We start from the raw sequence: 24,841 nt of genomic DNA, 5'->3' as shown, positions 1-24,841 counted from the left end.
AACCAACCTCCTCAAGCCAGGAGTCCAGGCCCCTCATCCCTCAAGTCTAGGTCCAGGTCCCTAGAGCCTACGCGCTATTCCCTGATGCCCTGAGATTCCCAGACCCCACGTCTGACAATGAGGTTTCGGGGAGCACGTTTATTCAGAGAAATAAATATGGCTCATGGAAAGGGGTTGGAAGGCAAGGGGAGGTACACCTGTGTCGCAGTCGAGCGGCTGGGTCAGGGTTCCGGCGTTTCCAGCATGTCCGCCAGGGCTCTGGAGAGGAGGACGCCAGAAGTTAAACAGCTAGTGTTCAAAGCTCACCCCAGGACTCTTAGAGATCATTAACCTGCCCATTTCATGGACGAGGAAATGGAGTCCCAGAGTCATCCGATAACTCAGCGAGACAACCACTTCTCTAAATGGGTTTTTACACACTCTCCTTCCCCAATACACTTACTGATATAGGGAGGAGGAGAAATAGTCGACGTAGCTTCCTGTAGGAGAGCAGAGAAAAGAGGCTTGAGGGGTACTGCACGAACAAAATTAGGTGGCCACTCAGTATAGCGTGCGAGATTAGTGCTAGCGCCACCTCCTTTTCCCTAATTCTCTAATTCCTTCTTCAAACTGAATCCCTTCTGCTGGACCCCTTTTTCGTTCTGGGTGATTCCGTTCTCCAGTAGCCCCGCCCCTTCGATTCCTACTTGAGTTAACCTCGCCAATTAGGCTCTAGCCCTGCACCTCAGCCCTCCACTCATTTCTGTCCCTTGACTTCAGCAACTCCACCTGGTGTTCCTCGAGCCAGGTCCCGGCCCACGTGCTCACAGCCTTGGCCACGCCTCCTCTCTTAACCCCGCCCCACCAGCCTCCAGGGCCAGTCCCTCAGGTTTGGCTCCGCCCCCACCAGGATTCACCACGCTGGGCCTGACACCTTCCTCAGGTTTTTCCAGGGCCCCGCCCATGCTCACCTGGAGTGCAGACCGTTTCGCAGACCAGCGGGCAGAGATAGCAGAACTGACAGTGCTGGGGGTGGGGACGGGGAGAGAGAGTGAGCGTGGGGCGTGGCCAGGGGCGGAGTTAGGATGGGGCCAGGACCAGACCCGGACCAGAGGCTAGGTCTAGGTTAAGGCTGGAGTCAGGATTGCTTGTGGAGTCAAGGTTGCATTGGGGTAAGGGGTTGGGTCAGAGGCCAGGATTTAGGGGTGGGGGTCCTCAGAGGGTCCCGGTGCATCCTAAGGCCCAGTGGAGCCTTGAGTGTGAGGTGAGGTCTCACCTGGCACTGGTCGCAGTGCTCACCCATGTTCTCCTCATCACAGTGACAGTTCTCACATTCAGTGCATCGCTGGGGACCAGGGGAGCCTGGTTAGACGGAAACTCTAACCCCACTTGGGAGACACCTGCCCCTGGTCCACCCCTGCACCCTGGATGCTTCCCCAGACTCTACCCTCTTTATCTCTAACACTGAGCTCTGTATCTGCCCCCCCAAATCAGCCTCTCTCCACTCCCCTGCCCCTGGTTTGTTTCCTTTCTTCCTTCCTTCCTTTCCTTTTTTTTTTTTTTTTTTTTTTGAGAGGGAGTCTCTCTCTGTTGCCCAGGCTGTAGTGCAGTGGCACAACCTCGGCTCACTGCAACCTCTGTCTCCCAGGTTCAAGCGATTCTCCTGCCTCAGCCTCCTGAGTAGCTGGGATTACAGGTGCATGCAACTACGTCCGGCTAATTTTTTGTATTTTTTAGTAGAGATGGGGTTTCACCGTGTTAGCCCGGATGGTCTCGATCTCCTGACCCCGTGTTCCACCTGCCCTGGCCTCCCAAAGTGCTGGGATTACAGGGGTGAGCCACCATGCCCGGCCCTGCCCTGGTTTTCTATCTCATGGCGACCCCATGTCCCCCACTCAGGGTGGGCTCAGGTGCTCTCTCCACCCCCTCTCTCCCTATTCTCCCCCTAGACTATCAGCCCCTGTGCCATCCCTCCTTTCCCCAACTCTCTTTGCCACAGACCCCTGTCTCTGTCCCCACACCCCAGCCTTCAGTCTGTCCTCACCTCACATGCCTGCATAAGGATCTCTTCATTCAGAACTGACCCTGGCCTGACCTTGCTCTGAGCCCTCCCACAGCACCACCCCAGGGCCCCTGGGACAGATTCTGGGGACACCTTGGTGGGTGGATCTGGGCTGGGGACATACATTGCAGAAGGAGCAGTAGCCACACAGGGACCCTGGCTGGTAGTTCCCGTACTCCTGAGCGTCCTGTGGACCTGCGGGGACAGACGGGCAGCAGTGACCCAGGCTGACTTGGTTTCTCCACACCCACACCAGCCCAGGCCATTTACCTGTGTCCTCACCGCTTTCCTCCTCACTGGAGGCACCTCCAGCCTCCTCTCTCCCGTCCAGTGGGTTGGGGATGATGGTGAAGTGGGGCTCATCTTCCTCCAGCCCCTCCTCCTCCTCCTCCTCCTCGCTGTGGTCTCGACTCAGTGGGGCCCCAACTTCAGCCCTCTCTTCTCTCCTCTCCTCCTCTTCTTCCTCCTCCTCCTCCTCCTCCTTGTTTTCCTTTTCTTCCTCCTCCTGATTCAGGCTGAGGCCATGACCTTCCTCCTCATCCTCCTCATCTTCCTGGTCCCAGCTGCCATGGTGGGTGCCTTTCGCTCCCCGCTCTGAACTTTCATCATCTTCCTCATGGGTGCCGGGGTCCTCTTCCTTCTTTTCCTCCTCAGAATCATCCTCCCTCAAATGGCTTCTATCCTTGACCACTGTGTGTCCTGGGGGGTGATGGCTCATCTCTTTGATGGACCCTCTTTGACCATGGCCAGTTTCTTCATCTTGGTGGCTTTGCCCGTGGTTGGGGACCTGGTGGGCAAGCTCAGCGGAGACCTCCTCATCTTCCTCCCTGGGGACTCTGTGGTGGTGATGGTGAGGGACTTCTGTTTTATACTCATCTTGGAAGTCCTCTTCATCACTCTTGTGGCCTTGAGGTTGGTGGCTTGCAACACGGTGGCTGAACTGGACTGTGATCTCCTCTTCTTCCTCTTCCTCATCTACAAGGCCATGGTGGACACGTTGGGGACCCTGGTGCCAATGTTCAGTGGACACATCCTCATCTTCTTCCTCGTCTCTGTGGCCTTGGTGCCTGTGGTCAGGGATATGACTGTTGTGTTCACCTGAGACAGGCTCATCCTTTTCCTTTCTGTGGTCTTGGTGCCTGTGGGCCTGGTGTCCATACTCAGTGGAGACATCATCATCATCTTCTTCTTCTTCTTTGTGGTCTCGGTGTCTGTGGCTGGGGCCGTGATGATGGTGTTCATCTGAGACATCTTCATCCTCTTCACTCCCGTGGCCTCGGTGCCTGTGAGCCTGGTGTCTATACTCAGTGGAGACCTCATCATCATCATCATCATCATCATCTTCTTCGTGGCCTTGGTGCCTGTGGCTGGGGCCATGATGATAGTGTCCATCTGAGACATCCTCATCCTCTTCACTCCCGTGGCCTCGGTGCCTGTAGGCCTGGTGTCCATACTCAGTGGTGACATCATCATCATCATCATCGTCCTCTTCTTCGTGGCCTTGGTGCCTGTGGCTGTGGCCATGATGGTGGTGTCCATCTGAGACATCCTCATCTTCTTCACTCCCGTGGCCTCGGTGCCTGTGGGCCTGGTGTCCATACTCAGTGGTGACATCATCATCATCATCGTCATCTTCTTCATGGCCTTGGTGCCTGTGGCTGGGGCCATGATGATAGTGTCCATCTGAGACATCCTCATCCTCTTCACTCCCGTGGCCTCGGTACCTGTGGGCCTGGTGTCCATACTCAGTGGAGACCTCCTTTTCCTCCTCCTCCTCCTCATCCTCTTCTCCTTCATCATCTTCCCCATCATGGCCTCGGTGTCCATGCCTGAGGATATGATGGCGATGCTCACTGGACACAACTTCGTCCTCATCCTCGTCTTGATGGCTGTGGCTCCTGTGGCTGGGGAGGTGGTGCCTGTGCTCAGCTGAGTCTTCCGTGTCTTCACTCCCATGGCCTCTGTGCCCACGGGCCTGCCCACCATGCTGTGCAAAGACCTCCTCACCTGAGACATCCTCGTCTCCAACCTCATGGTCCTGGGACCTGTGACCCGGGAGTAGGTGCCCATATTCCTTGGGGACGTCTTTATCCTCCTTGTCACGGTCTGGGTGGCTCCAGAAATCATGTCCATTCTCTGTGGAAACATCCTCGTTCTCATCTGGATGGTCTTTCGGGCTGTGGAGGTGGTGGCCAAGCTCTGCCGATGCCTGCTGGGAGAGCCCGGTGACTCCGGCGTTGTTGTTCCAGTTGCTGAAGCCCAGCCCGGCCCCTCTCAGCTGCTGGGTCATGGCCGGGGGGAGGAGCAGGCTGGCCACCCCAGCCCAGAGGACAGAAGTGTGCAGCCATGGCCTACGGTGGCCCATGGGGACGGACAGGCAGCACTGACTCCAGCTGCCTCTGCGGCGAGGTGGACGAATGTTGGGGTCTTTGTCCCTTTGGGGTCAGTCTCTTTTTTTCTCTGTGTCGCTCCTTTGCTTTGTCCTTTCGGTCTCTGTCCACCTTCCTCTGGTCCTTGCTGCCTGGCCCTGGACACCCCTCTGAGGCTGTCTCCCGAGCCCCCTGACCCCCCTCTGGGGCCCTCCCTCCCCATTCCCCAGCCAATAGGGTCTTTCCCCTCCCCTCTCTCTGGCTAAATTTACTCTCAGCCCTGAGTTATTCTGGGTCAGTCCCCGCCTGCCGCCTCCTGCTCCTCCTCCTCCCAGCTGGAGAGGGGACCAGTGAGGGGTCTCTCCCTGGCCAGGAGATGGGGGCCAAGGGACTTGACTTTGACCTACCAACAAGCTCATGTTTGGCAGCTGCAAAGACAAAGGCTAGACTTTTAGCAGGTTTTTTGGGGGAGCCTGGGGCACCTGGGGGAGGCAGAAGAGACTTATCAGATGGGAGAGACCCCTCGCATGGAAGGACTGGGGGTTTGATTGTGGGGTGTTTCCAGCCGGAATGACACACGCTGGTGAGACAGTGATGCCAATGTTGAGGCCCTGGAAGTGGGGGAAAGGAACATGGCCCTCAACACACGTGCCCATGACCTCCTGTCCCTGGAACTCAGATCTGGGGGCAGGGACTGGGCTAGGCCAGGGCTATAAATACAGCTGGGAGGGGTAGGGGGACTCAGGTTACGGAGGCTGCAGCTGTCCCCGTCACAGAGGGCTGGCAGGAGACAAGTGGCCTTGCCCGTCTCTGTGTTTCAGTATCTCCTGCTCCTCACCGGTCATGACTGCCCCCACTAGCGTCTCCCTTCCTGTTCACAGGTCCTCCTCTCTCTTCCATTCTGTCATCTGCTCTCTCAGGGTCCTTGTCCCTCCTCCGTGGCATTGCCTCTCCCTCTCACTCTGGGATTCTGTCCCGCTCTCATCTGAGTGTCTGTCCTCCACCCAAGTCTGTGTCCCTCTCTCTCACCTGTGCCCTCTCCCCTAAATCTCTGGCCCCTCCTTTCTGAGTTCCTGCCCTTTGCCCAATTCTTTGGTTTTTGCATCCCCCTCTGCCCCTTGCCTCAGTCAAGGTGTCTCCTCCCCATCTCTGGCATCCACCTCTCTGGGTCTCTGTCCCCCACTCTCTCGGAGTCTCTGTCCACTTCTCCCTGGGTCTCTGTCCCCCTCTCTCTCTGGGTTTCCCTCCCTCTCTCCCTGGGTCTCTATTCCTCTCTCTGTAGGTCTCTGTCTCGCTTTCTCTGAGTCTCTGTCCCCCTCTCTGGGTATATGTCCCCATCTCTCTCTGGGTCTCTGTCCCCTTCTCCCTGGATCTCTGCCCCTTTCTCTGGATCTCTGTTCCCCTCTCTTTCTGGGTCTCAGTTCCCCCCTCTCTCTGGGACTCTGTCACCCTCTCTCTTGGAGTCTCTGTCCACCTTTTCCTGGGTCTCTGTCCCCCTCTGTTTCTGGGTCTCTGTCCCCCTCTCTCTGGGCCTCTATCCCCCTCTCTCTCTGGGCCTCTATCCCCTTCTCCCTCTGGGCCTCTCTCCCCCTCTCTCTCTGGGACTCTGTCCTCCTCTCTCTCTGGATATCTGTCCCCCTCTCTCTGGGTCGCTGTCCCCCTCTACCTGGGTCTCTGTCCCTCTCTCTCTGGGACTCTGTCCTCCTCTCTCTCTGGGTCTCTGTCCCCCTCTCTCTCTGGGTCTCTGTCCCCCTCTCCCTGGGTCTCTGTCCCTCTCTCTTTGGGTCTCTGTCTCCCTTTCTCTGGGTCTCTGTCCCCCTCTCTCTGGGTCTCTGTCCCCCTCTCTCTGGGTCTCTGTCCCCCTCTCCCTGGGTCTCTGTCTCCCTTTCTCTGGGTCTCTGTCCCCTCTCCCTGGGTCTCTGTCTCCATCTCTCTCTGTGGGTCTCTCCCCCTCTCCCTGGGTCTCTGTCCCCTACTCTCTGGGTCTCTGTCCCCCTCTATCTGGGTCTCTGTCCCCCTCTCTCTGGGTCTCTGTCCCCCTCTCTGTCCGGCTCTCTCTTCCCCTCTCCCTGGGTCTCTCTCCCTCTCTGTCTATCCCTGGGTCCCTGCTGCCCCACCTTCTGATTCTCTGTCCCCTAAGTCTTTGCCTCCCTCTTTTTGGGTTAAATTGTCCCCTCCCCGTCTAGCATCCTCCGAGTCTCTGTTCCCTCTCTGCCACTGGGCCCCAACTCCTTCTGTCCCCATCTCGCTCTTGCCCTCAGAGTCTCCCCTAGCTGTCTCTGGCCCCCTACAGCCCCTGGCCTGGGCCTCTGCACCCCCTAGGTCGCTGTCCCTCTGTCCCCTTATCGCGGCCTGGGACCCGCCCTCTCCCCGCCTCCCGCTTTGGCGTCTCCAAGACTCCCCGCCCCCCAGACCTCGCCCCGCCCTAGGCTGGGCTGGAAAGTGGAGGATCCGGTTTGCCCTGGGCGGGTCTGGAAGCTGAGCAGGCCGAAGGAGCGCCGGGGCCCTGGGCTGCTGGAGGTTGCGGCGGCCGCGGCAGCATGGTGGTGTCAGAGAAGGAGCAGGTGAGCGCCGGACCCGGGTCTGCGGGAGCGTGGAGCTGGGGACCTCGCCTCCAGGCTCCCAGCGCTGGACACCCAGATTCCTGGGTCAGACGAAGGAGGGGGATGGGAGGGTCCGGGTTCCAGGGTCCCTGGCAGGGGGGTCGAGATTCCTGAGTCTGGAGCAGGAGGGCGCTGGGGGCCCGGACTCCTGTGTCCGTGGGGAGCGCACAGGGTGGGTGGCTCTGTGTCCCATAGGACAGAACTGGGTGCCCCCCACCCCACTTCCACCCCTACACTTGTTTCTGTCCCCAGAGCTGGATCCCCAAGATCTTCAAGAAGAAGACCTGTACGACATTCATAGTTGACTCCACAGATCCGGGGTGAGGAGTTCGCCCCTGGACTGACCCCAGAGGGTCCGCAGCCCGCTGACCCCGCCCGCGGATGGCCACGCCCCGGCCACGCCCCTTCCCCATTCCAGGACTCGGGGACCTTCCCAAGGGCGTTCGCTGCCGGCTCTCTCCCTCTAGGAGCGTTTGGGTCTGTGTAGACACCCCCCACTCCCCGTTCGCTATTCTCCCGCTCAGGGTCAGTGTAGACGCTCAAGGGCTCGGTTCTGCTTCTTTCCTCCCCGATGTCTCTTCTGTGTGCCTTTGTCTCTTCGTGTCACTTTCTGTGTCTCTGTCTTTCCCTTTTGGGTATTTCTGTTTCATTCATTAATTTATTCGTTCATTCATTCATCCATCCATGCAAGAAACCCTCACTCAGTGCTCCCAAGGGAGGAGGTCCCTTTAGCCTAATTCAGCGGCCCTGCCAGGGTTCAAATTTCCCAGGGACACGTGCTGTGTGGCTTTGGGCAAATCATTTCACCTCTCTGGGTCCCGTTTCTCACGTGGGCATGAAAAGAGGCTTGATCTCCCGGGGTTATTATGAGGATTAAACAAGTTAATGCTTGTGATATTCCTGGCACAGTGCTCAGCAAGAACGCTGGCAAGTGTCTGCAGCTCCCACTGGGAGGTGGCAATTATTACCGCAGGCAGGCGCTGTGCTTGGTGGCCGGGGACACCACTTGAGCTAGATAGGGTGTATGCGTCGGTGAGGAGCTCCTGCCTTTCAGTGATGGCCTCTCAAGTGGATCCAGGCTTTCTAGTTTTTTTCTTTTCTTTTTCTTTTTTTTTTTTTTGAGACAGAGTCTCGCTCTGTCGCCCAGGCTGGAGCGCAGTGGCGCATCTCTGTTCACTGCAAGCTCCGCCTCCCGGGTTCATGCCATTCTCCTGCTTCAGCCTCCGGAGTGGCTGGGACTACAGGCGCCCGCCACCACGTCTGGCTAATTTTTTTGTATTTTAGTAGAGATGGGGTTTCACTGTGTTAACCAGGATGGTCTCGATCTCCTAAACTCGTGATCTGCCCACCTTGGCCTCCCAAAGTGTTGGAATTACAGGCGTGAGCCACCGCGTCTGGCCAATATTTTTTTTATTTTTTATTTTAGTAGAGGTGAGGTTTCACCGTGTTAACCAGGATGGTCTCGATCTCCCGACCTCATGATCTGCCCGCCTCAGCCTCCCAAGGCGCTGGGATTACAGGCGTGAGCCACCGCACCTGGCCCAGGCTTTCTAGTTTTTTTTTTTTTTTTGAGACAGTCTGGCTCTGTCACCCAGGCTGGAGTGCAGTGGCACGATCTCGGCTCACTGCAACATCCACTTTCTGGGTTCAAGCAGTTCTCGTGCCTCAGCCTCCCGAATAGCTGGGATTACAGGTGCCCACCACCACACCCAGCTAATTTTTTAGTAGAGATGGGGTTTCACCCTGTTGCCCAGGTTGGTCTTGAACTCTTGACCTCAGGAAATCCACCTGCCTTAGCTTCCCAAAGTACTGGGATTACAGGTGTAAGCTACCGCGCCCAGCCCTCTAGTTGTTTTTCAAGACAGTTTTTGGGGTAGGGGAAGTATCCACATTCCTACTTCAGTGTGTATTTTGTTATGACTATATATTAGTGCAGTATTGCTTGTCAATTGTGGATAAATAAACAGATATGCGCTTGTTGGATGTGAGTGCTCAAAACCTTTTTACTGATGGGGCAGCGTGGTCAAGACAATTTAGGAAACTCTGGTCTGACCTGAGGAGGAAGAAATGCAGAGGATAATTATAGTAAGGCAAGGGGTTGCAGCTCCCAAAGACGAGCCACTGGGCTCTGTGGGAGCCGGGAGGAGGTGTCTGCTTAAGACTGGGAGGGGACACAGGGTGTCACTAATGGTTTCTGGAGGAGGAAGAGTGGCTAGTGAGGTGACATTTGAAAGTGGGCTGGAGAGAGGCCCATGGAAAGCGATTTGGGGCCGGGCGTGGTGGCTTACACCTGTCATCCCAACAATTTGGGAGGCCGAGGCAGGTGGATCACCCAAGGTCAGGAGTTTGAGACCAGCTTGGCTAACATGGTGCAATCCCGTCTCTACTAAAAATACAAAAATTAGCTGGGTGTGTTGGCGTACACCTGTAATCTCAGCTACTTAGGAGGCAGGAGAATTGCTTAAACCTGGGAGACGGAGGCTATAGGGAGCTGAGATCATGTCACTGCACTCCAGCCTGGGTGACAGAGCAAGACTCCATCTCAAAAAAAAAAAAAAAAAAAAAAAGAAAGTGATTTGAACAGCATGTGCAAAGTCCCTGCTAAGGACCATATGGTTCGGCTTGAATATGAATCAAAGTTCAGGGTGCAGGGAGCACTGTCAAGAGAGAAGAGGCCGCAGAGGAGGGCACGGCCAGAGCTTGCAGGGTGTCAGAGGCCACCCTAAGGGGCTAGGACCTTGTCCTGGGGAGCTGGGGCAACACTGCAGTGGTGGGGTTGGCTCTGGGTGTGGAAAAACCTTCTGGGACTGGGAGAGGATGAACAGGAGCTCTGGAGGAGTCTGGATAGAGGGTCTGAGTGGGAGGTGTAGTGGCCTGAGCCAGGTCAGGGCTTTTGGGACACAGAGAGGAGGGGATGGGGCAAAGACTCAGGGAGCGGGAAGGCAGAGCTTGGGGATTGATGAATATGGGGAGACAGGCGGTGCCCCCATCAGTGGATGGCTACCGGACATATGGTCTGCTGACTGGGACACAGTGGGGCTGTCCCTGAGATGGAGCTCAGGAGGGCGAGCAGGTTTGGGAAATGCTGCTAAGTGTGACGTGGGACTCTGTGCCTATGAGTGGCCTAGGGGGAGCCAGGGAAATGTGGAGACTGAGACTTGGGAAAGGTCTGGACTAATGTCCAGGATCTGAGAGGTCCGAGTTGTAGATGGTAATTGAAAGTGGAAGTAGGTAAGACGTCACAGGGAAAACAACGTGTAAAGTCAGGGGAGTTGCAAATTGGCAATTCTATAGCCAATTTGTGTGTGTGTGTGTGTGTGTGTGTGTGTGTGTGTGTTTAGAATAGCATTTAAAAATATCTGTCTTCTGTCTCTCTTTTTTTTTTTTTTTTTTTTTTGAGACAGGATCTCGCTCTGTTGTCCATGCTGGATTGGCACAATCATGGTTCACTGCAGCCTTGACCTGCTGGGCTCAAGCGATCCTCCCACATGAGCTTCCTGAGTAGCTGGGACCACAGGCTTGCACCACCATGCCTGGCTAATTTAAAAAATTGTTTTTGTAGAGACCGGGTCTCCCGTCAATACCAGACCAGGCTGGTATCGAACTTCTGGACTCAAGTGATCCTCCCGCCTCATCCCGCCCGCCAAAGTGCTGGAATTACAGGCGAGACCCACCATACCTGGCTACCTCATTTTTTTTTTTTTTTTGAGACCGAGTCTCCCTCTGTCGCACAGGCTGGAGTGCAGTGGTGCGATCTCGGCTCACTGCAACCTCCACCTCCTGCGTTCAAGCGATTTTCCTGCCTCAGCCTCCCAAGTAACTGAGATTACAGGCGCCCACCACCATGCCTGGCTAATTTTTGTAGTTTTAATGGAGATGATGTTTCACCATGTTGACCAGGCTGATCTCGAACTCCTGACCTCAAGTGATCCACCCACCTGGGCCTCCCAGTGTGCTGGGATTACAGGCATGAGCCACCGCGCCTGGCCCTGGCTACTTCTTTCTGTTGAGTTACTTGCCTGGCCTCTGCACGCATCGAGTTTGAGAATCACGTAGGGAAGGCTTGCACTGGGAACATCCACACTAAAGGGAAGTGAAAAGGAAGCAAAAGCCACAAACAAGCCAGGCACCAAGGAGCCGGGGCTGGGAGGACGGCCAGAGGGGCAGGCATATCCTGCCAAGGAAAAGGTTTTCCAGAATGAGAGCCTTTCAGCTGTGGCCAGGGCCACTTGTGATACAGTCAGATGAAACCTGAATAAGGCCGTTGTATGTGGAGCCAGGCAGGTAATTGATGATTTTAATCAAGAATAATTTCAGGCTAGGCACGGTGGCTCACAGCTATAATCGCACTACTTTGGGAGGCCAAGGTGGGCTGATCACTTGAGGTCAGGAGTTGGAGACCAGCCTGGCCAACGTGGTAAAACCCCATCTCCACTAAAAATACAAAAACTAGCCAGGCACTGTGGCACATGCCTGTCATCCCAGCTACTCAGGAGGCTGAGGCACAAGAATCGCTTGAACCCAGGTGGCAGAGGTTGCAGTGAGCCGAGATCGCACCACTGCATTCTAGCCTGGGAGACGGAGTGAGACTCCATCTCAAAAAATAAAAATAAAAAAAAAAAGAACAATTTATTTCAGTTTCTGTGGCTCCGCCGAGGAAAGAGGGCAGGAGGCAAGGTGTGCAGAAGGAATAGCTCCTAGCACTGAACATCAGAATTTTCCACGATTTTGGAAACGTTCTATATCCACATCCAGTACAGCAGTCCTGGCCACAGGGGGGCTACTGGGCACTTGGAATATAGCCATTGTTCCTGAAGAACTGTTTTTTTTTTTTTTTTTTTTTTTTTTTTTTTTGAGACAGAGTCTCGCTCTGTCACCCAGGTTGGAGTGCAGTGGCGCGATCTTGGCTCACTGCAACCTCCACCTCCTGGGTTCACACCATTCTCCTGCCTCAGCCTCCCGAGTAGCTGGGACTACAGGCTCCCGCCACCACGCCGAGCTGATTTTTTGTATTTTAGTAGAGACAGGGTTTCACCGTGTTGGCCAGGCTGGTCTCAAACTCCTGACCTCAGGTGATCCACCCTCCTTGGCCTCCCAAAGTGCTGGGATTACAGGCACGAACCACTGCACCTGGCCCGAATTTTTTATTTGATTTAATTTTAACTTATTAGAACAGAAAGAGCTCCATGGCTATAAAGAACCCCATGCAGCCATCATATTGGACAGCACAGGCTCTGGACTATTCCTTGAAGACCTTTAATTTTATTATTTTTTTTTTTTTTGAGGCAGAGTCTCGCTCTGTTGCCCAGGCTGGAGTGCAGTGGCACAATCTCTGCTTACCACAACCTCTGCCTCCGGGTTCAAGTGATTCTCCTGCCTCAGCCTCATGAGTAGCTGGGTCTATAGGTGTGCACCACCATGCCCAGCTAACTTTTGTATTTTTAGTAGAGATGGGGTTTCACTATGTTGGCCAGGCTGGTCTCGAACTCCTCATCTTGTGATTTGCCCTCCTTGGCCTCCCAAAGTGCTAGAATTAGTGCGAGCCACTGCGTCCAGCCTTATTTCTTATTTTTAGTGACATGGTCTTGCTCTGTCGCCCAGGCTGGGCTGCAGTGGTATGATCATGGCTTATTGCAGCCTTGAACTCCTGAGCTCGTGTTCCTCCTGCTACAGCCCCCTAAGTAGCTGGAACCACAGGCATGCACCACCACACCTGGCTTTAAAATTTTTTTTTTGTAGGGATGGGGTCTTGCTCTATTGCCCAGGCTGTTCTCAAACTCCTGGGCTCAAGCAATCCTTCTGCCTTGACCTCCCAAAGTGCTGGGATTGTGCCCAGCGTCCTTGAAGTTTTGCTCAGAAGAGCAAACTTCCCGGGAAGTAGCTGCAGGGGAACTAGGGACTTCAAGGATGGAGCTGAAATGGGTGAACGGACAAAGTGGGTAAACTGAGGCATGCCAGGGCCCTGGAGGTAGACTCAGGAAGGAAGAGCACACTTTATTGTAGTTCTCACTGTGCCAGGACCTGGCCTAAGCGTGTTTGGTTCAGTTAGCCGTTCTTTTAGTGTTTTTATGGCTTTGCCAAATCCTTGTAGCATCTCTGCTATCCCTTCTGTAAAATTGCTCTTAAATCTGCTCACTAGGTTTGTGTAAATATCTCCCCTGATATCTGAACTCCTTCTGGAATCTGGAACAAAATAATTTAGATACATTTTTCTCTTTCTTCTCTTCCTTTCCTTTCCTTTCTTCTTTTCTTCTTTCTTTTCTTTCCTCCTTCTCTCCATCCCTCTCTTCCTTCCTTTCCTTCCTTTCTGACTCTCTCCCTCCTTCCCTCCTTTCTTTCCTTAGTTTTTTTTTTTTTTTTTTTTTGAGATGGAGTTTCGCTCTTGTCACCCAGGCTGGAGGGCAATGGTGTGATGGCTCACTGCAGCTTCTGCCTCCTGGGTTCAACCGATTCTCCTGCCTCAGCCTTCTGAGTAGCTGGGATTACAGGCACCCGCCACCATGCCCAGCTAATTTTTTTTTTTTTTTTTTTTTAGTAGAGACGGTGTTTCACCATGTTGGCCAGTCTGGTCTTGAACTCCTGACCTCAGGTGATCCACTTCAGCCTCCCAAAGTGCTGGTATTACAGGCATGAGCCACTGCACCCAGCCTCTTTCTTTCTTGCTTGCTTTTTTCTTTCTTTTTTTTTTTTTTTTGAGACAGGGTCTCACTCTGTTGTCCAGGTTGGAGTGCAGTGGCGTGGTCACAGCCCTCTGCATCACTGCAGCCTTGATCTCCCAGGCTGAAGTGATCCTCCTGCCTCAGCCTCCTAAGCACGTACTGCCACACCTGGCTAATTTTTTTTTTTAGAGATAGGGTGGTCTCACTATATTGCACAGCTGGTCTCGAACTCCTGGGTTCAGGCGATCCTCTGGCCTCAGCCTCCCAAAGTGCTAGGATTACAGGCATGAGCCATAGCACCCGACCCTACATTTTCAAATGAAATTCTCATTCTCCAAACCTGTTACTTACTCACGTGCCAATCACCTTCAGATAGCAAGAGAGACTTGTGCATTTTTTTAGGTGGGGGAAAGTTTTATATGTGATCACCATAAATGGAAAACCTGTTCCATTTGGCACACAGAGGAATACATAAGCCACACAGAAGCCAAATACAATGAAAGGCAAACAAAGGTGTTTCCCTACTTGCTAGATGGCTGTTGCCAGCTCCACTTTTTGAGCCCGAGGCCTGCTTTTCCCGTTCAAAAGAGTAGCAAAGGGTTAGGCATTCAAAAATATTCTAGCACCCAGCTGAGCCTCTCTCCTTGACAGTCGTCAGGAGAACTGAAAAAGGAATGACTTTCTCACTGCGTTATTCAAGGTTATTTTAAGCTCCGTGTGAAGTTCGTGTCGCGTTGCCTCTGGCTGGGACTGGTATGCGAGCCTCATTTCAGGAAACACTGCGTTCTTTCCCTGGCTCCTCATAGCTCCCTGGAGTAGGCTGCGCTATTATTGTCTTTTCATTAGAGGAGGAAATTTAGGCTCAGAGAGGTGAAGCCGCTTGCCCAAAGTCACACAGCCGCGTCAGCCCCTAGCACGTGGGCTGTCCCTAAGTTACCCTCTGGATGTTCTTTCTCATGGTGAACATCTTGTGTTTGGATGGGGGCACAGCGAGGATACCCCCAGTGGCCCTCTGCCTTTGCACTTGAGGCTCCGCAGATGACGGTGACCCACCTCTTCCTGCTCAGGCTTTCTGAACTCACTGGCTTCCTTCCCATGGGGAAGGGGGACTGTCCTCGGCTCCAGTCTCTCCCTGAGGCGGTCAGAGCCAGGGCCAGGGGCAGCGTGGACTCTGACTGCCTCTGCGGGTGCGGGGTCAGTGTCAACAGCCCCTCTACAGAAGCATGAACACACCGACTGGATGCTGGGGTCGGGGGGCAGCCCTGGGTTCACGCTCCGCCCTCGCACCCCCAGAGGGACCTTGTGCCAGTGTGGGCGCCCCCGGACTGCCCACCCTGCAGTGGCCATGGAGGATGCCTTCGGGGCAGCCGTGGTGACCGTGTGGGACAGCGATGCACACACCACGGAGAAGCCCACCGATGCCTACGGAGAGCTGGACTTCATGGGGGCCGGCCGCAAGCACAGCAATGTGAGGCAGGCCTGTGTGGGCAGGGCCCGGGCACCAGGGGGCTGCATGCTCGGGGCTCCAGAGTGGAGCCGGGACGCCCGCACTGAACGCCGGCCCCCTCCGCCCATCCTTGTCTTTGCTCTCTGTGTCCCCTCCGCCCCACCTGTCTTCTCTCTGAGGTGGTCTCCTCTCTGTGTCTCTGTGTCTCTGTGTCTCTGTCTCCCTCTGTCTCTGTGTCCCTCTCTCTGGGTCTCTGTCCCTCTCTCTCTCTGGGTCTCTGTTCCCCTCTGTCTCTGGGTCTCTGTGTCCCTCTCTCTCTGGGTCTCTGTCCCCCTCTCTCTCTGGGTCTCTGTCCCCCTCTCTCTCTGGGTCTCTGTGTCCCTCTGTCTCTGGGTCTCTGTCCCCCTCTCTCTGGGTCTCTGTGTCCCTCTCTCTCTGTGTCTCTGTCTCCCTCTGTCTCTGTGTCCCTCTCTCTGGGTCTCTGTCCCTCTCTCTCTCTGGGTCTCTGTCCCCCTCTCTCTCTGGGTCTCTGTCCCCCTCTCTCTCTGGGTCTCTGTTCCTCTCTCTCTGGGTCTCTGTCCCCCTCTCTCTCTGGGTCTCTGTCCCCCTCATCTGGGTTTCTGTCTCCCTCTCTCTCTCTGGGTCTCTGTCCCCATTTCTCTGGGTCTCTGTCTCCCTGTCTCTCTGGGTTTCTGTCCCCGTTTCTCCGGGTCTCTGTCCCCATCTCTGTGAGTCTCTGTCCCCATCTCTCTGGGTTTCTGTCCCCATCTCTCTGGGTCTCTGTCCCTCTCTCTCTTTGGGTCTCTGTCCCCCCCTCTCTGGGTCTCTGTCCCCCTCTCTCTGGGTCTCTGTCCCCCTCTCTCTCTGGGTCTCTGTTCCTCTCTCTCTGGGTCTTTGTCCCCCTCTCTCTCTGGGTCTCTGTCCCTCTCTCTCTGGGTCTCTGTCCCTCTCTTTCTTGAGTCTCTGTCTCTTTCTGTCTCTGGGTCTCTGTCCCCATCTCTCTGGGTCTGTGTCCCCCTCCCTGTGTCCCCCGCTTCCATGTGTCCACAGTTCCTCCGGCTCTCTGACCGAACGGATCCAGCTACAGTTTATAGTCTGGTCACACGCACGTGGGGCTTCCGTGCCCCGAACCTGGTGGTGTCAGTGCTGGGGGGGTCGGGGGGCCCCGTCCTCCAGACCTGGCTGCAGGACCTGCTGCGTCGTGGGCTGGTGCGGGCTGCCCAGAGCACAGGTGACCAAGGGTGGGTGGGGGCTGTCTCCCGGGCCTTGGCCTGCCTGCCGTCTCCCCCACGACTCCGGGTGGCCTCCCCTGCCACCCAGTCTCTGTGTGTGTGTCTCTGTCTTACTCTTGGTTTTTCTCCCTCTGCCTCTGCGTGTTCCTCGGCATCTGCGTAGGAGCCTGGATTGTCACTGGGGGTCTGCACACGGGCATTGGCCGGCATGTTGGTGTGGCTGTGCGGGACCATCAGACAGCCAGCACTGGGGGCACCAAGGTGGTGGCCATGGGCGTGGCCCCCTGGGGTGTGGTCCGGAATAGAGACACCCTCACCAACCCCAAGGTACGACCCAGGGACTTGGAAAAAAGGGACTGGAGGCCTGGACTCCTGAAGTCTGAGGAAGGAGAGGCTGGGGGCCCGGACCCCTGGGTCTGAGGGAGGAGAGGCCGGGGGCCCGGACCCCTGGGTCTGAGGGAGGAGGAGGGGCTGGGGGCCTGGACTCCTGGGTCTGAGGGAGGAGGAGGGGCCCGGACCCCTGGGTCTGAGGGAGGAGGAGGGGCCCGGACCCCTGGGTCTGAGGGAGGAGGAGGGGCCCGGACCCCTGGGTCTGAGGGAGGAGGAGGGGCCCGGACCCCTGGGTCTGAGGGAGGAGGAGGGGCCCGGACCCCTGGGTCTGAGGGAGGAGGAGGGGCCGGGACTCCTGGGTCTGAGGGAGGAGGGGCTGGGGGCCTGGACTCCTGGGTCTGAGGGAGGAGGAGGGGCCCGGACTCCTGGGTCTGAGGGAGGAGGGGCTTGTGTCTGTCCTGGCCCTGGAGGAGACGCCCTGGTCTGGCCATTTTTCCCCTAGGGCTCGTTCCCTGCGAGGTACCGGTGGCATGGCGACCCGGAGGACGGGGCCCAGTTTCCCCTGGACTACAACTACTCGGCCTTCTTCCTGGTGGACGACGGCACGCACTGCCGCCTGGGGGGCGAGAGCCGCTTCCGCTTGCGCCTGGAGTCCTACATCTCGCAGCAGAAGACGGGCGTGGGAGGTGCGTGGCTTTTTGAACCCATGACCCACAACCCACGACCCCAGTGTTCAAGATCCCAGTAGTTTGCTCTGGCCGAAATTTGGGGAATTACCTATGGTTAAGTGTCTTTCCCCATCATTATTCATGTTTTTAAAAACCTCTGAGGCCGGGCGCGGTGGTTCACGCCTGTAATCCCAGCACTTTGGGAGGCCGAGACGGGCGGATCACGAGGTCAGGAGATCGAGACCATCCTGGCTAACACAGTGAAACCCCGTCTCTACTAAAAATACAAAAAATTAGCCGGGCGTGGCGGCGGGCGCCTGTGGTCCCAGCTACTCGGGAGACTGAGGCAGAAGAATGGCGTAAACCCGGGAGGCGGAGCCTGCAGTGAGCCGAGATTGGGCCACTGCACTCCAGCCTGGGCGACAGAGCGAGACTCCATCTCAAAAAAAAAAAAAAAAAAAAAAAAAAAATTCCCCAATAGAATCTTTCATGGGATTACAGTTTAAAAAAATAAAAAAAATTCCCAGTTTATGGATATCTAAGGTTTACTAATGTTTGACACTACAAATGATGCTAAACAAAAGGTTGTTTTTTTTTTTTTTTTTTTTTTTTTTTTTGACGTAGGGTCTCACTCTGTCACCCAGGCTGAAGTGCAGTGGTACAGTGGTGTGATCTTGGCTCACTGCAATCTCCGCCTCCTGGGCTCAAGGAATCCTTCCACCTCAGCCTCCTGAGTAGCTAGAACCACGGGTGCACATCACCACACCACACTCAGCTAATTTTTTGTGGTTTTGGTAGAAGCGAGATTTTGCCGTGTTGCTCAGGCTGGTCTCGAACTCCCGAGCTCAAGCGATCCACCCACCTTGGCCTCCCAAAATGCTGGGATTACAGGCATAAGCCATCGCGCCCAGCAACAAAATGTAAAAAGTGACTTTTATATGGTGTCTGTTGCTATAAAAAAATCCTGTCGTTTTCATGGGGTTAGATATAGCTTTTGTCTCTTTTATAACCCCTTGGCTGCCTGTCTTAGAAAGGCTCAGCCCACTCCAAGACAAATATTCTCCTGTGTCGTCTTTTAATATCTCACAGTTTTATATTTAAACCTTTAATCCATCTGGAAATGATTTTTTACATATTTTGAGGTCAGGAGTCTATATTTCTGTTCATCCAAATGAGAAGCTATGTTTTCTTTATGACCATTTAATAAATAAACCATCCTTTCCTAGCTGAATAGAAATTCTTGTGGTTGCGTATGCAGATCCTTTATCTGTTGAAATCCATTTTGAAAACTTTTTTTTTCTCTACTTATATATTCCTGGGGCCAAACTATGCTTTGATTATAGCAGTTTAAAGATGTTTTAAGGCCAGGTGTGGTGGCTCACACCTGTAATCCAGCAATTTAGGAGGCCGAGGCAGGTGGATCACTTGAACTCAGGAATTCAAGACCAGCCTGGCAACATAATGAAACCCCATCTCTACAAAAATAAAAATAAAAATAAATTGCCAGGCATGGTGGCACATGCCTGTAGTCCCAGCTACTGGGGAGGCTGAGGTGGGAGGATTGCTTGAGCTCAGGAAGTGGAGGCTGCAGCGAGCCGAGATGGTATCGCTGCACTCCAGCCTGGGTGACAGAGTGAGACCCTGTCTCAATCATAAAAATAAATAAATAAATAAATAAATAAATAAATAAAGATGCTTTAATATATGTTAATGAAAGCTCCTTCTCACTATCCTTTCAGAACAATTTCTTGGCTCTTCTCTGACACTTATTTTTCCATATGGAGTTTAAAATGATTCTGTTCCATTCAAAATGGGGTAAACACCTCCAAACTTCCTCTTAACCTCCCTCTTTCTCCAGGTTGTATTGAATTTATATGTTAATTTGTGACAAATTGACTTACTGTTAGTTTTTCCATTTATTAGACCTGTCCTTAAATAAAATTTGTAAGATCCCTCATAAATATCCTGTGCCTTTCTGGATGAATTAATTCCCAGGTATCTCATAATTTTCTTTCTTTCTTTTTTTTTTTTTGAAAAAGGGTCTCTCTCTGTTGCCCAGGCTGGAGTGCAGTGGTGCAATCACAGCTCACTACAACCTCTGCCTCCTGGGCTCAAGTGATTCTCCTGCCTCAGCCTCCTGAGTATCTGGGACCACAGGCATATGGCACAATGCCCGGCAAATTTTTGTGTTTTTTTGAGACGGAGTCTCGCTTTGTCACCCAGGCTGGAGTGCAGTGGCACGGTCTTGGCTCACTGCAACCTCCGCCTCCTGGGTTCAAGCAATTCTCCTGCCTCAAACTCCTGAGTAGCTGGGATTACAGGCACGTGCCACCATGCCTGGCTAATTTTTGTATGTTTAGTAGAGACGGGGTTTCACCATGTTGGTCAGGCTGATCTCGAACTCCTGACCTCGGGATCTGCCCGCCTCGGCCTCCCAAAGTGCTGGGATTACAGGCGTGAGCCACCGCGCCTGGCCTAATGTTTGTATTTTTAGTAGAGATGAAGTTTCACCGTGTTGGTCAGGCTGGTTTTGAACTCCTGACCTCAGGTAATCCACCCGCCTCGGCCTCCCAAAGTGCTGGGATTACAGGCGTGAGCCACCTCGCCTGGCCTAGTTTCTAATTTTAATGGGAATAGAGTTAGTATAATCTTATCTTTATGGTGCAATTGGATTTTAGTACATACCTATATTGTGTTTGGATAGTCCTTTCTATTCCCATTTCCTTTACTTTCTGTTTGAACTTTCACTCCCTCTGGCTCCTGATGGTTAATCAATTACAGGATTGACTCATGCAAGAAACACCTGCCTCATTCAGGGACTCAGGAGTCCAGGGCCTCAGCCCCCTCCTCCCTGGGGAAGTTAAGCATTACTGTCTTCAAAATCTAGCTCCCTCCTGAAGTGTTCAAAGACATGACAATTCTGGCCGGGCACACTGGCTCACAGCTGTAATTCCAGCACTTTGGGAGGCCAAGGTGGGAGGATCCCTTGAGTCCAGGAGTTCGAGACCAGCCGGGGGAAGATGGCAAGACCTCCGTCTCTACCAAAAATTAAAAAGTTAGCTGGGCACGGTGGTGCATGCCTGTGGTCCCAGCTACTTAGGAGGCTAAAGTAAGAGGATCAAGACTGCAGTGAGGTGTGATCATGCTCCTGCACTCCAGCCTGGGTGATAGAGTGACACCCTGTTTCAAAAGTTAGGCTGGTGCAGTGGCTCACGCCTGTAATCCCAGCGCTTTGGGAGGCCAAGTTGGGAGGATTGCTTAAGGCCAGGAGTTCGAGACCACCCTGGCCAACACAGCAAGACCCTCATTTCTAAAATAAATACATACTTAAGTAAAAAAAGAAATGACAATTCCAATGAGCCTCTGAACAGAAGATTAGGACAAGGCTGATATTTGCCCCAGGGACTCCTGGGATATGTGGTTTTCTCCTATCTCCAGCAAAGGCTGATGGGGGGTAATCAAGCCCCCTTCTCTTCTTGCCTCAGGGACTGGAATTGACATCCCTGTCCTGCTCCTCCTGATCGATGGTGATGAGAAGATGTTGACGGTACAGGGGCCTGGATGCCTGGATCTAAGGGGGAAGGAGTGTTGGGGGCCAGGACTCCTGGGTCCTGAGTCTTAGGGAGGGTGTAGGGGTCTGACTCTGGGTAGGGTGAATATCCTGCCTTCTCTGACATGACTCTCCCCTTTATCCTGTAGCAAATAGAGAACGCCACCCAGGCTCAGCTCCCCTGTCTCCTCGTGGCCGGCTCTGGGGGAGCTGCGGACTGCCTGGCGGAGACCCTGGAAGACACTCTGGCCCCAGGGAGTGGGGGAGCCAGGCAAGGCGAAGCCCGGGATCGAATCAGGCGTTTCTTTCCCAAAGGGGACCCTGAGGTCCTGCAGGCCCAGGTATGACACTAGTGGCCCAACTCTGGATCCTGAGATGGGAGGGAACTGGGGACTTGGGCTCCTGGGTCTGAGGGAGGAGGGGCTGGGGGCCTGGACTTCCAGGTTCCAGGAGTAGAGGGTTCTGGGCACCTGGACTATTAGGTCCGGGGGGGGAAATGGCCTCCTCTATCCCTTGGGACAGGGCCCAACAGGAGCTGGGGATGGAGCTGGGCTAGGGATCCAGAACTGGCTGTTCCACAGGTGGAGAGGATTATGACCCGGAAGGAGCTCCTGACAGTCTATTCTTCTGAGGATGGGTCTGAGGAATTCGAGACCATAGTTTTGAAGGCCCTTGTGAAGGGTAAAAGTTGTACCCTCCAGTCCTCCCCCTCTCTCAGTTCAACCTTGGACACCTTTCCTGGCCTGGGCACTTCATCCACCCTCTCTAATCCAAGGCCCCCTTTACCCCTCTTAATATCTCTCCCCTTTGGGGCTTTGCATGGTGCTATTTGGGTAGTTTTCCCGGATGATTCCATTATGTTCCAGCATCTGCTTTCCTCTATTGGATCCATCCAGCCATTCTTTCATCTTTCCAGCCATCCATCCATATGTACAGGTCGATCTTTCCATCTCTTTACCTACCCATCCTTCCAGTCATCTGTCATTCTTTCATCCATCCATCCTTTCACCTGTCCATCCACACATCCACTGCCAATTCCTGAGAATTCCATCCACTCATTCCTCCATCCATCCATCTTCTCACCTGTCCGTCCACACATCCACGGACAATTCCATCCAATCATTCTTCCATCCACTCATTCCTCCATCCATCCATCTTCTCACCTGTCAGTCCACACATCCACGGACAATTCCATCCACTCATTCCTCCATCCATCCATCTTCTCACCTGTCTGTCCACACATCCACGGACAATTCCATCCACTCATTCTTCCATCTGTCCATCTTCTCACCTGTCCATCCACATATCCACTGACAATTCCTAAGAATTCCATCCACTCATTCCTCCATCCATCCATCTTCTCACCTGTCCGTCCACACATCCATGGACAATTCCATCCACTCATTCCTCCATCCATTAATCTTTCATCCATTTACCCATCTACCCCTCCATCTTTTCATTCATCCATCCAACTGTTCTTCCATCTATCCATCCACCCACCCGTTCTTCCTTCCCTATATGCTTCCAATATGCGTGAAGCACTCTGTCTAGACATGAACCAAAACACTGTCTCCCTGTGAGGAAGTCCAGATATTTCACTAGAAATGGCAGCTTGGAGGACGGAATGATGAAAACCAAGGCGGGGAAGCATAATACCCACCTGGAAGAGGCTGGGGTGGGGCTTATTTATTTATTTATTGAGACAGGGTCTTGCTCTGTAGGCCAGTCTGGAGTACAGTGGTGTGATCACGGCTCATTGCAGCCTCAACCTCCCAGGCTCAAGTGATCCTCCTACCTCAGCCTTCTGAGTAGCTGGGAACACACCTGCCCGCCACTACACCTGGTAAATTAAAAAAAAAAATTTTTTTTTTTTTTTTTTGGTACAGACAAGGTCTTGCTCTGTTGCCCACGCTGGTCATGAACTCCTGGCCTCAACTGATCCTCCTGCCTCAGTCTCCCAAAGTGCTGGGGTTACCACTGCATTTCGGCCTGGGCAACAGAGGGAGACTCTGTCTCAAAAAGAAACAAACAAGCAAAAAGAAACAAACCAGCTTGGCCTCTTTCTTGCTGTGTGGTCTTGAGAAAGCAGCTTCCCCTCTCTGAGCCCCAGTTTCTCTCTGTGGAAAGTGGTGATAATATCTTGCAGGAGTGTTATAAGCCTCCAAGGCAAGGTATGAGTTGTGCCCGGCCCCTGGTTGGGGCCCAGTAAGAGGGATCGCGTCTTAATATGATTCCATTTCCTCTGGGGGCACATCCTTCAGTATAAGGTGACTCTCAGTGGGCAAATCTGATTCACTCTGCGGAATTTAACTCAGCAGCCTCCTGAGAGAAAATAAGGCAGCTCTGGAAGATGCGGTTTGAGGGGGTGGTGGTGTAAGCCCAGCAGGAGCGTGTAAGTGATCGCAGTCCACTGGGGGAACTGTAGATGGCTGATAGGCCTGGGGATAGCAGCGTTGAATGGATGGAATTTCAGCAAGAAAGAAGGGGCAAGGTCTTTTTTTTTTTTTTTTGAGACGGTGTCTTGCTCCGTCGCCCAGGCTGGAGTGCAGTGGCGCAATCTCGGCTCACTGCAAGCTCCACCTCCAGGGTTCAAGTGACTCTCCTGCCTCAGCCGCCGGAGAAGCTGGGACTACAGGTGCAAACTACGCCTGGCTAATGTTTGTATTTTTAGTAGAGACGGGGTTTTACCATGTTGGCCAGGATGGTCTTGACCTCCTGATCTCGTGATCTGCCCACCTCGGCCTCCCAAAGTCCTGGGATTACAGGCGTGAGCCACCGCCCCCGGCCCATGAATGCTTCTTAAGAGTCTAGCATAGGCAAGCCTAGTGCTGGGCAGTTGGTGTATTCTTTTGCCTTTCATCTCCCTTCCCTGCCTGCAAGGATTATCACTCCATTTTGCAGATGAAGAGACTGAGGCTCAGAGAGAGGAAAAATGGCTTGCCCAAGGTCATCTGGCTAGTAGCAGGGGTCAGGCTTTTCATGTGAGTCTGTATAATTCTCAAGCCCATAGGGAGGGGCATGTTTGGAGAGAGGTCAGAGGCTGGCAGGGTTGGTATGTATCATTGGCATGAAGGGAGAGAGGTCAGAGGCTGGCAGGGTTGGTATGTATCATTGGCATAAAGGCAGTGTTGGAGACAAGGCCAGTAAGGCGAGTAGGGCCAAACCACCCAGGACCTCACATGCCAGGCAGGGGGTCTAAAGGCTGTCCTTGAGAGGCGGCAGAGGACCAGGGTCGGTTGTGTGGATAAAAAAGACTCTCTGGCCAAGTGTGAAGGCTCATGCCTGTAATTACAGCACTTTGGAAGGCCAAGGAAGGAGGTTCACTTGAGCCCAGGAGTTTGAGACGAGCCTGGGCAGCATGATGAGACCCCCATTTCTATAAAACATTAGCTGGGCACGGCACTATGTCCCTGTGGTTCCAGCTACTTGGGAGGCTGAGGCAGGAGGATCGCTTGAGCCCAGGATGTCTCAAAGCTGAAGTGAGCTGTGATGGCGCCACTGCACTCCAGCCTGGGTGACAGAGGAAGACCCTGTCACAAAAAACAAAAACAAAAACAGAGCCTCTGGGAGTGGGTGGGGGCAGAGTGGAGAGGAGAGAAGAGACTGCAGTGACAGTGGTTGGGGGTGGGGGGCGAAGCTTGAGCTGCCGCTGGGGCCAGGGGGACAGAAGGGGAGGCTCAGCAGAGAGTCAGGAGGCTGGACATGGGACATGGAGCTTGGGGGCTGATGGCCTGTGAGATGGGAGGGGCAGGAAGGGACAAGGACAGTACCTGGGGGTCTGCCTTATTGACTGGGTAGATGGAGGGGCCATTCCTGAGATGAGGACGTAGGGAAGATGGGTTTGAGGGCTAGACACTGAGTTGAGTATGGAACATGGTGAGTATGAAGGGACAAGGTGGGGACAGGGTCGGGTGTCCAGGTGACAAATGGTGCCAGATTAAG

The 24,841-nt window shown here is 53.9% G+C and overlaps 2 protein-coding genes across 4 annotated transcripts in view; one reads left to right on the top strand and one right to left on the bottom strand.

Moving 5' to 3' along the window:
* Positions 1–118: 118 nt before the first annotated feature.
* Positions 119–4,587, bottom strand: HRC (histidine rich calcium binding protein). 2 transcript variants are annotated; one of them, XM_007997511.3, is made up of 6 exons: positions 2,312–4,587; positions 2,166–2,236; positions 1,256–1,324; positions 951–1,005; positions 443–479; positions 119–258 (listed from the first exon to the last, which is right to left on the bottom strand). In XM_007997511.3, exons 1-6 carry the CDS (start codon positions 4,404–4,406, stop codon positions 222–224), a joined length of 2,364 nt encoding a protein of 787 aa, XP_007995702.3. In that variant the 5' UTR covers positions 4,407–4,587; the 3' UTR covers positions 119–221. The 2 variants fall into 2 exon arrangements, with proteins under 2 accessions (XP_007995702.3, XP_007995703.3); XM_007997512.3 differs by having other exon boundaries at positions 2,324–4,587.
* A 2,253-nt stretch (positions 4,588–6,840) lies between these two features.
* The window catches only part of TRPM4 (transient receptor potential cation channel subfamily M member 4), a 47,305-nt gene continuing 29,304 nt past the window's right edge, over positions 6,841–24,841 (top strand). The window contains exons 1-9 of one of the 2 annotated variants that reach the window (XM_037991903.2): positions 6,841–6,974; positions 7,266–7,333; positions 14,966–15,140; positions 16,170–16,350; positions 16,515–16,678; positions 17,184–17,367; positions 20,835–20,896; positions 21,049–21,240; positions 21,481–21,580. In XM_037991903.2, the coding sequence (XP_037847831.1) occupies positions 6,951–6,974; positions 7,266–7,333; positions 14,966–15,140; positions 16,170–16,350; positions 16,515–16,678; positions 17,184–17,367; positions 20,835–20,896; positions 21,049–21,240; positions 21,481–21,580 (1,150 nt within the window). In that variant the 5' untranslated portion in view covers positions 6,841–6,950. The remainder of the gene's footprint in view (positions 6,975–7,265; positions 7,334–14,965; positions 15,141–16,169; positions 16,351–16,514; positions 16,679–17,183; positions 17,368–20,834; positions 20,897–21,048; positions 21,241–21,480; positions 21,581–24,841) is intronic. The other variant, XM_037991905.2, reaches the window with a different exon arrangement.

Source organism: Chlorocebus sabaeus, chromosome 6 (assembly GCF_047675955.1).
Source record: "Chlorocebus sabaeus isolate Y175 chromosome 6, mChlSab1.0.hap1, whole genome shotgun sequence".
Taxonomy (NCBI): domain Eukaryota; kingdom Metazoa; phylum Chordata; class Mammalia; order Primates; family Cercopithecidae; genus Chlorocebus; species Chlorocebus sabaeus.
This window is presented reverse-complemented; position numbering and strand designations above follow the sequence as displayed.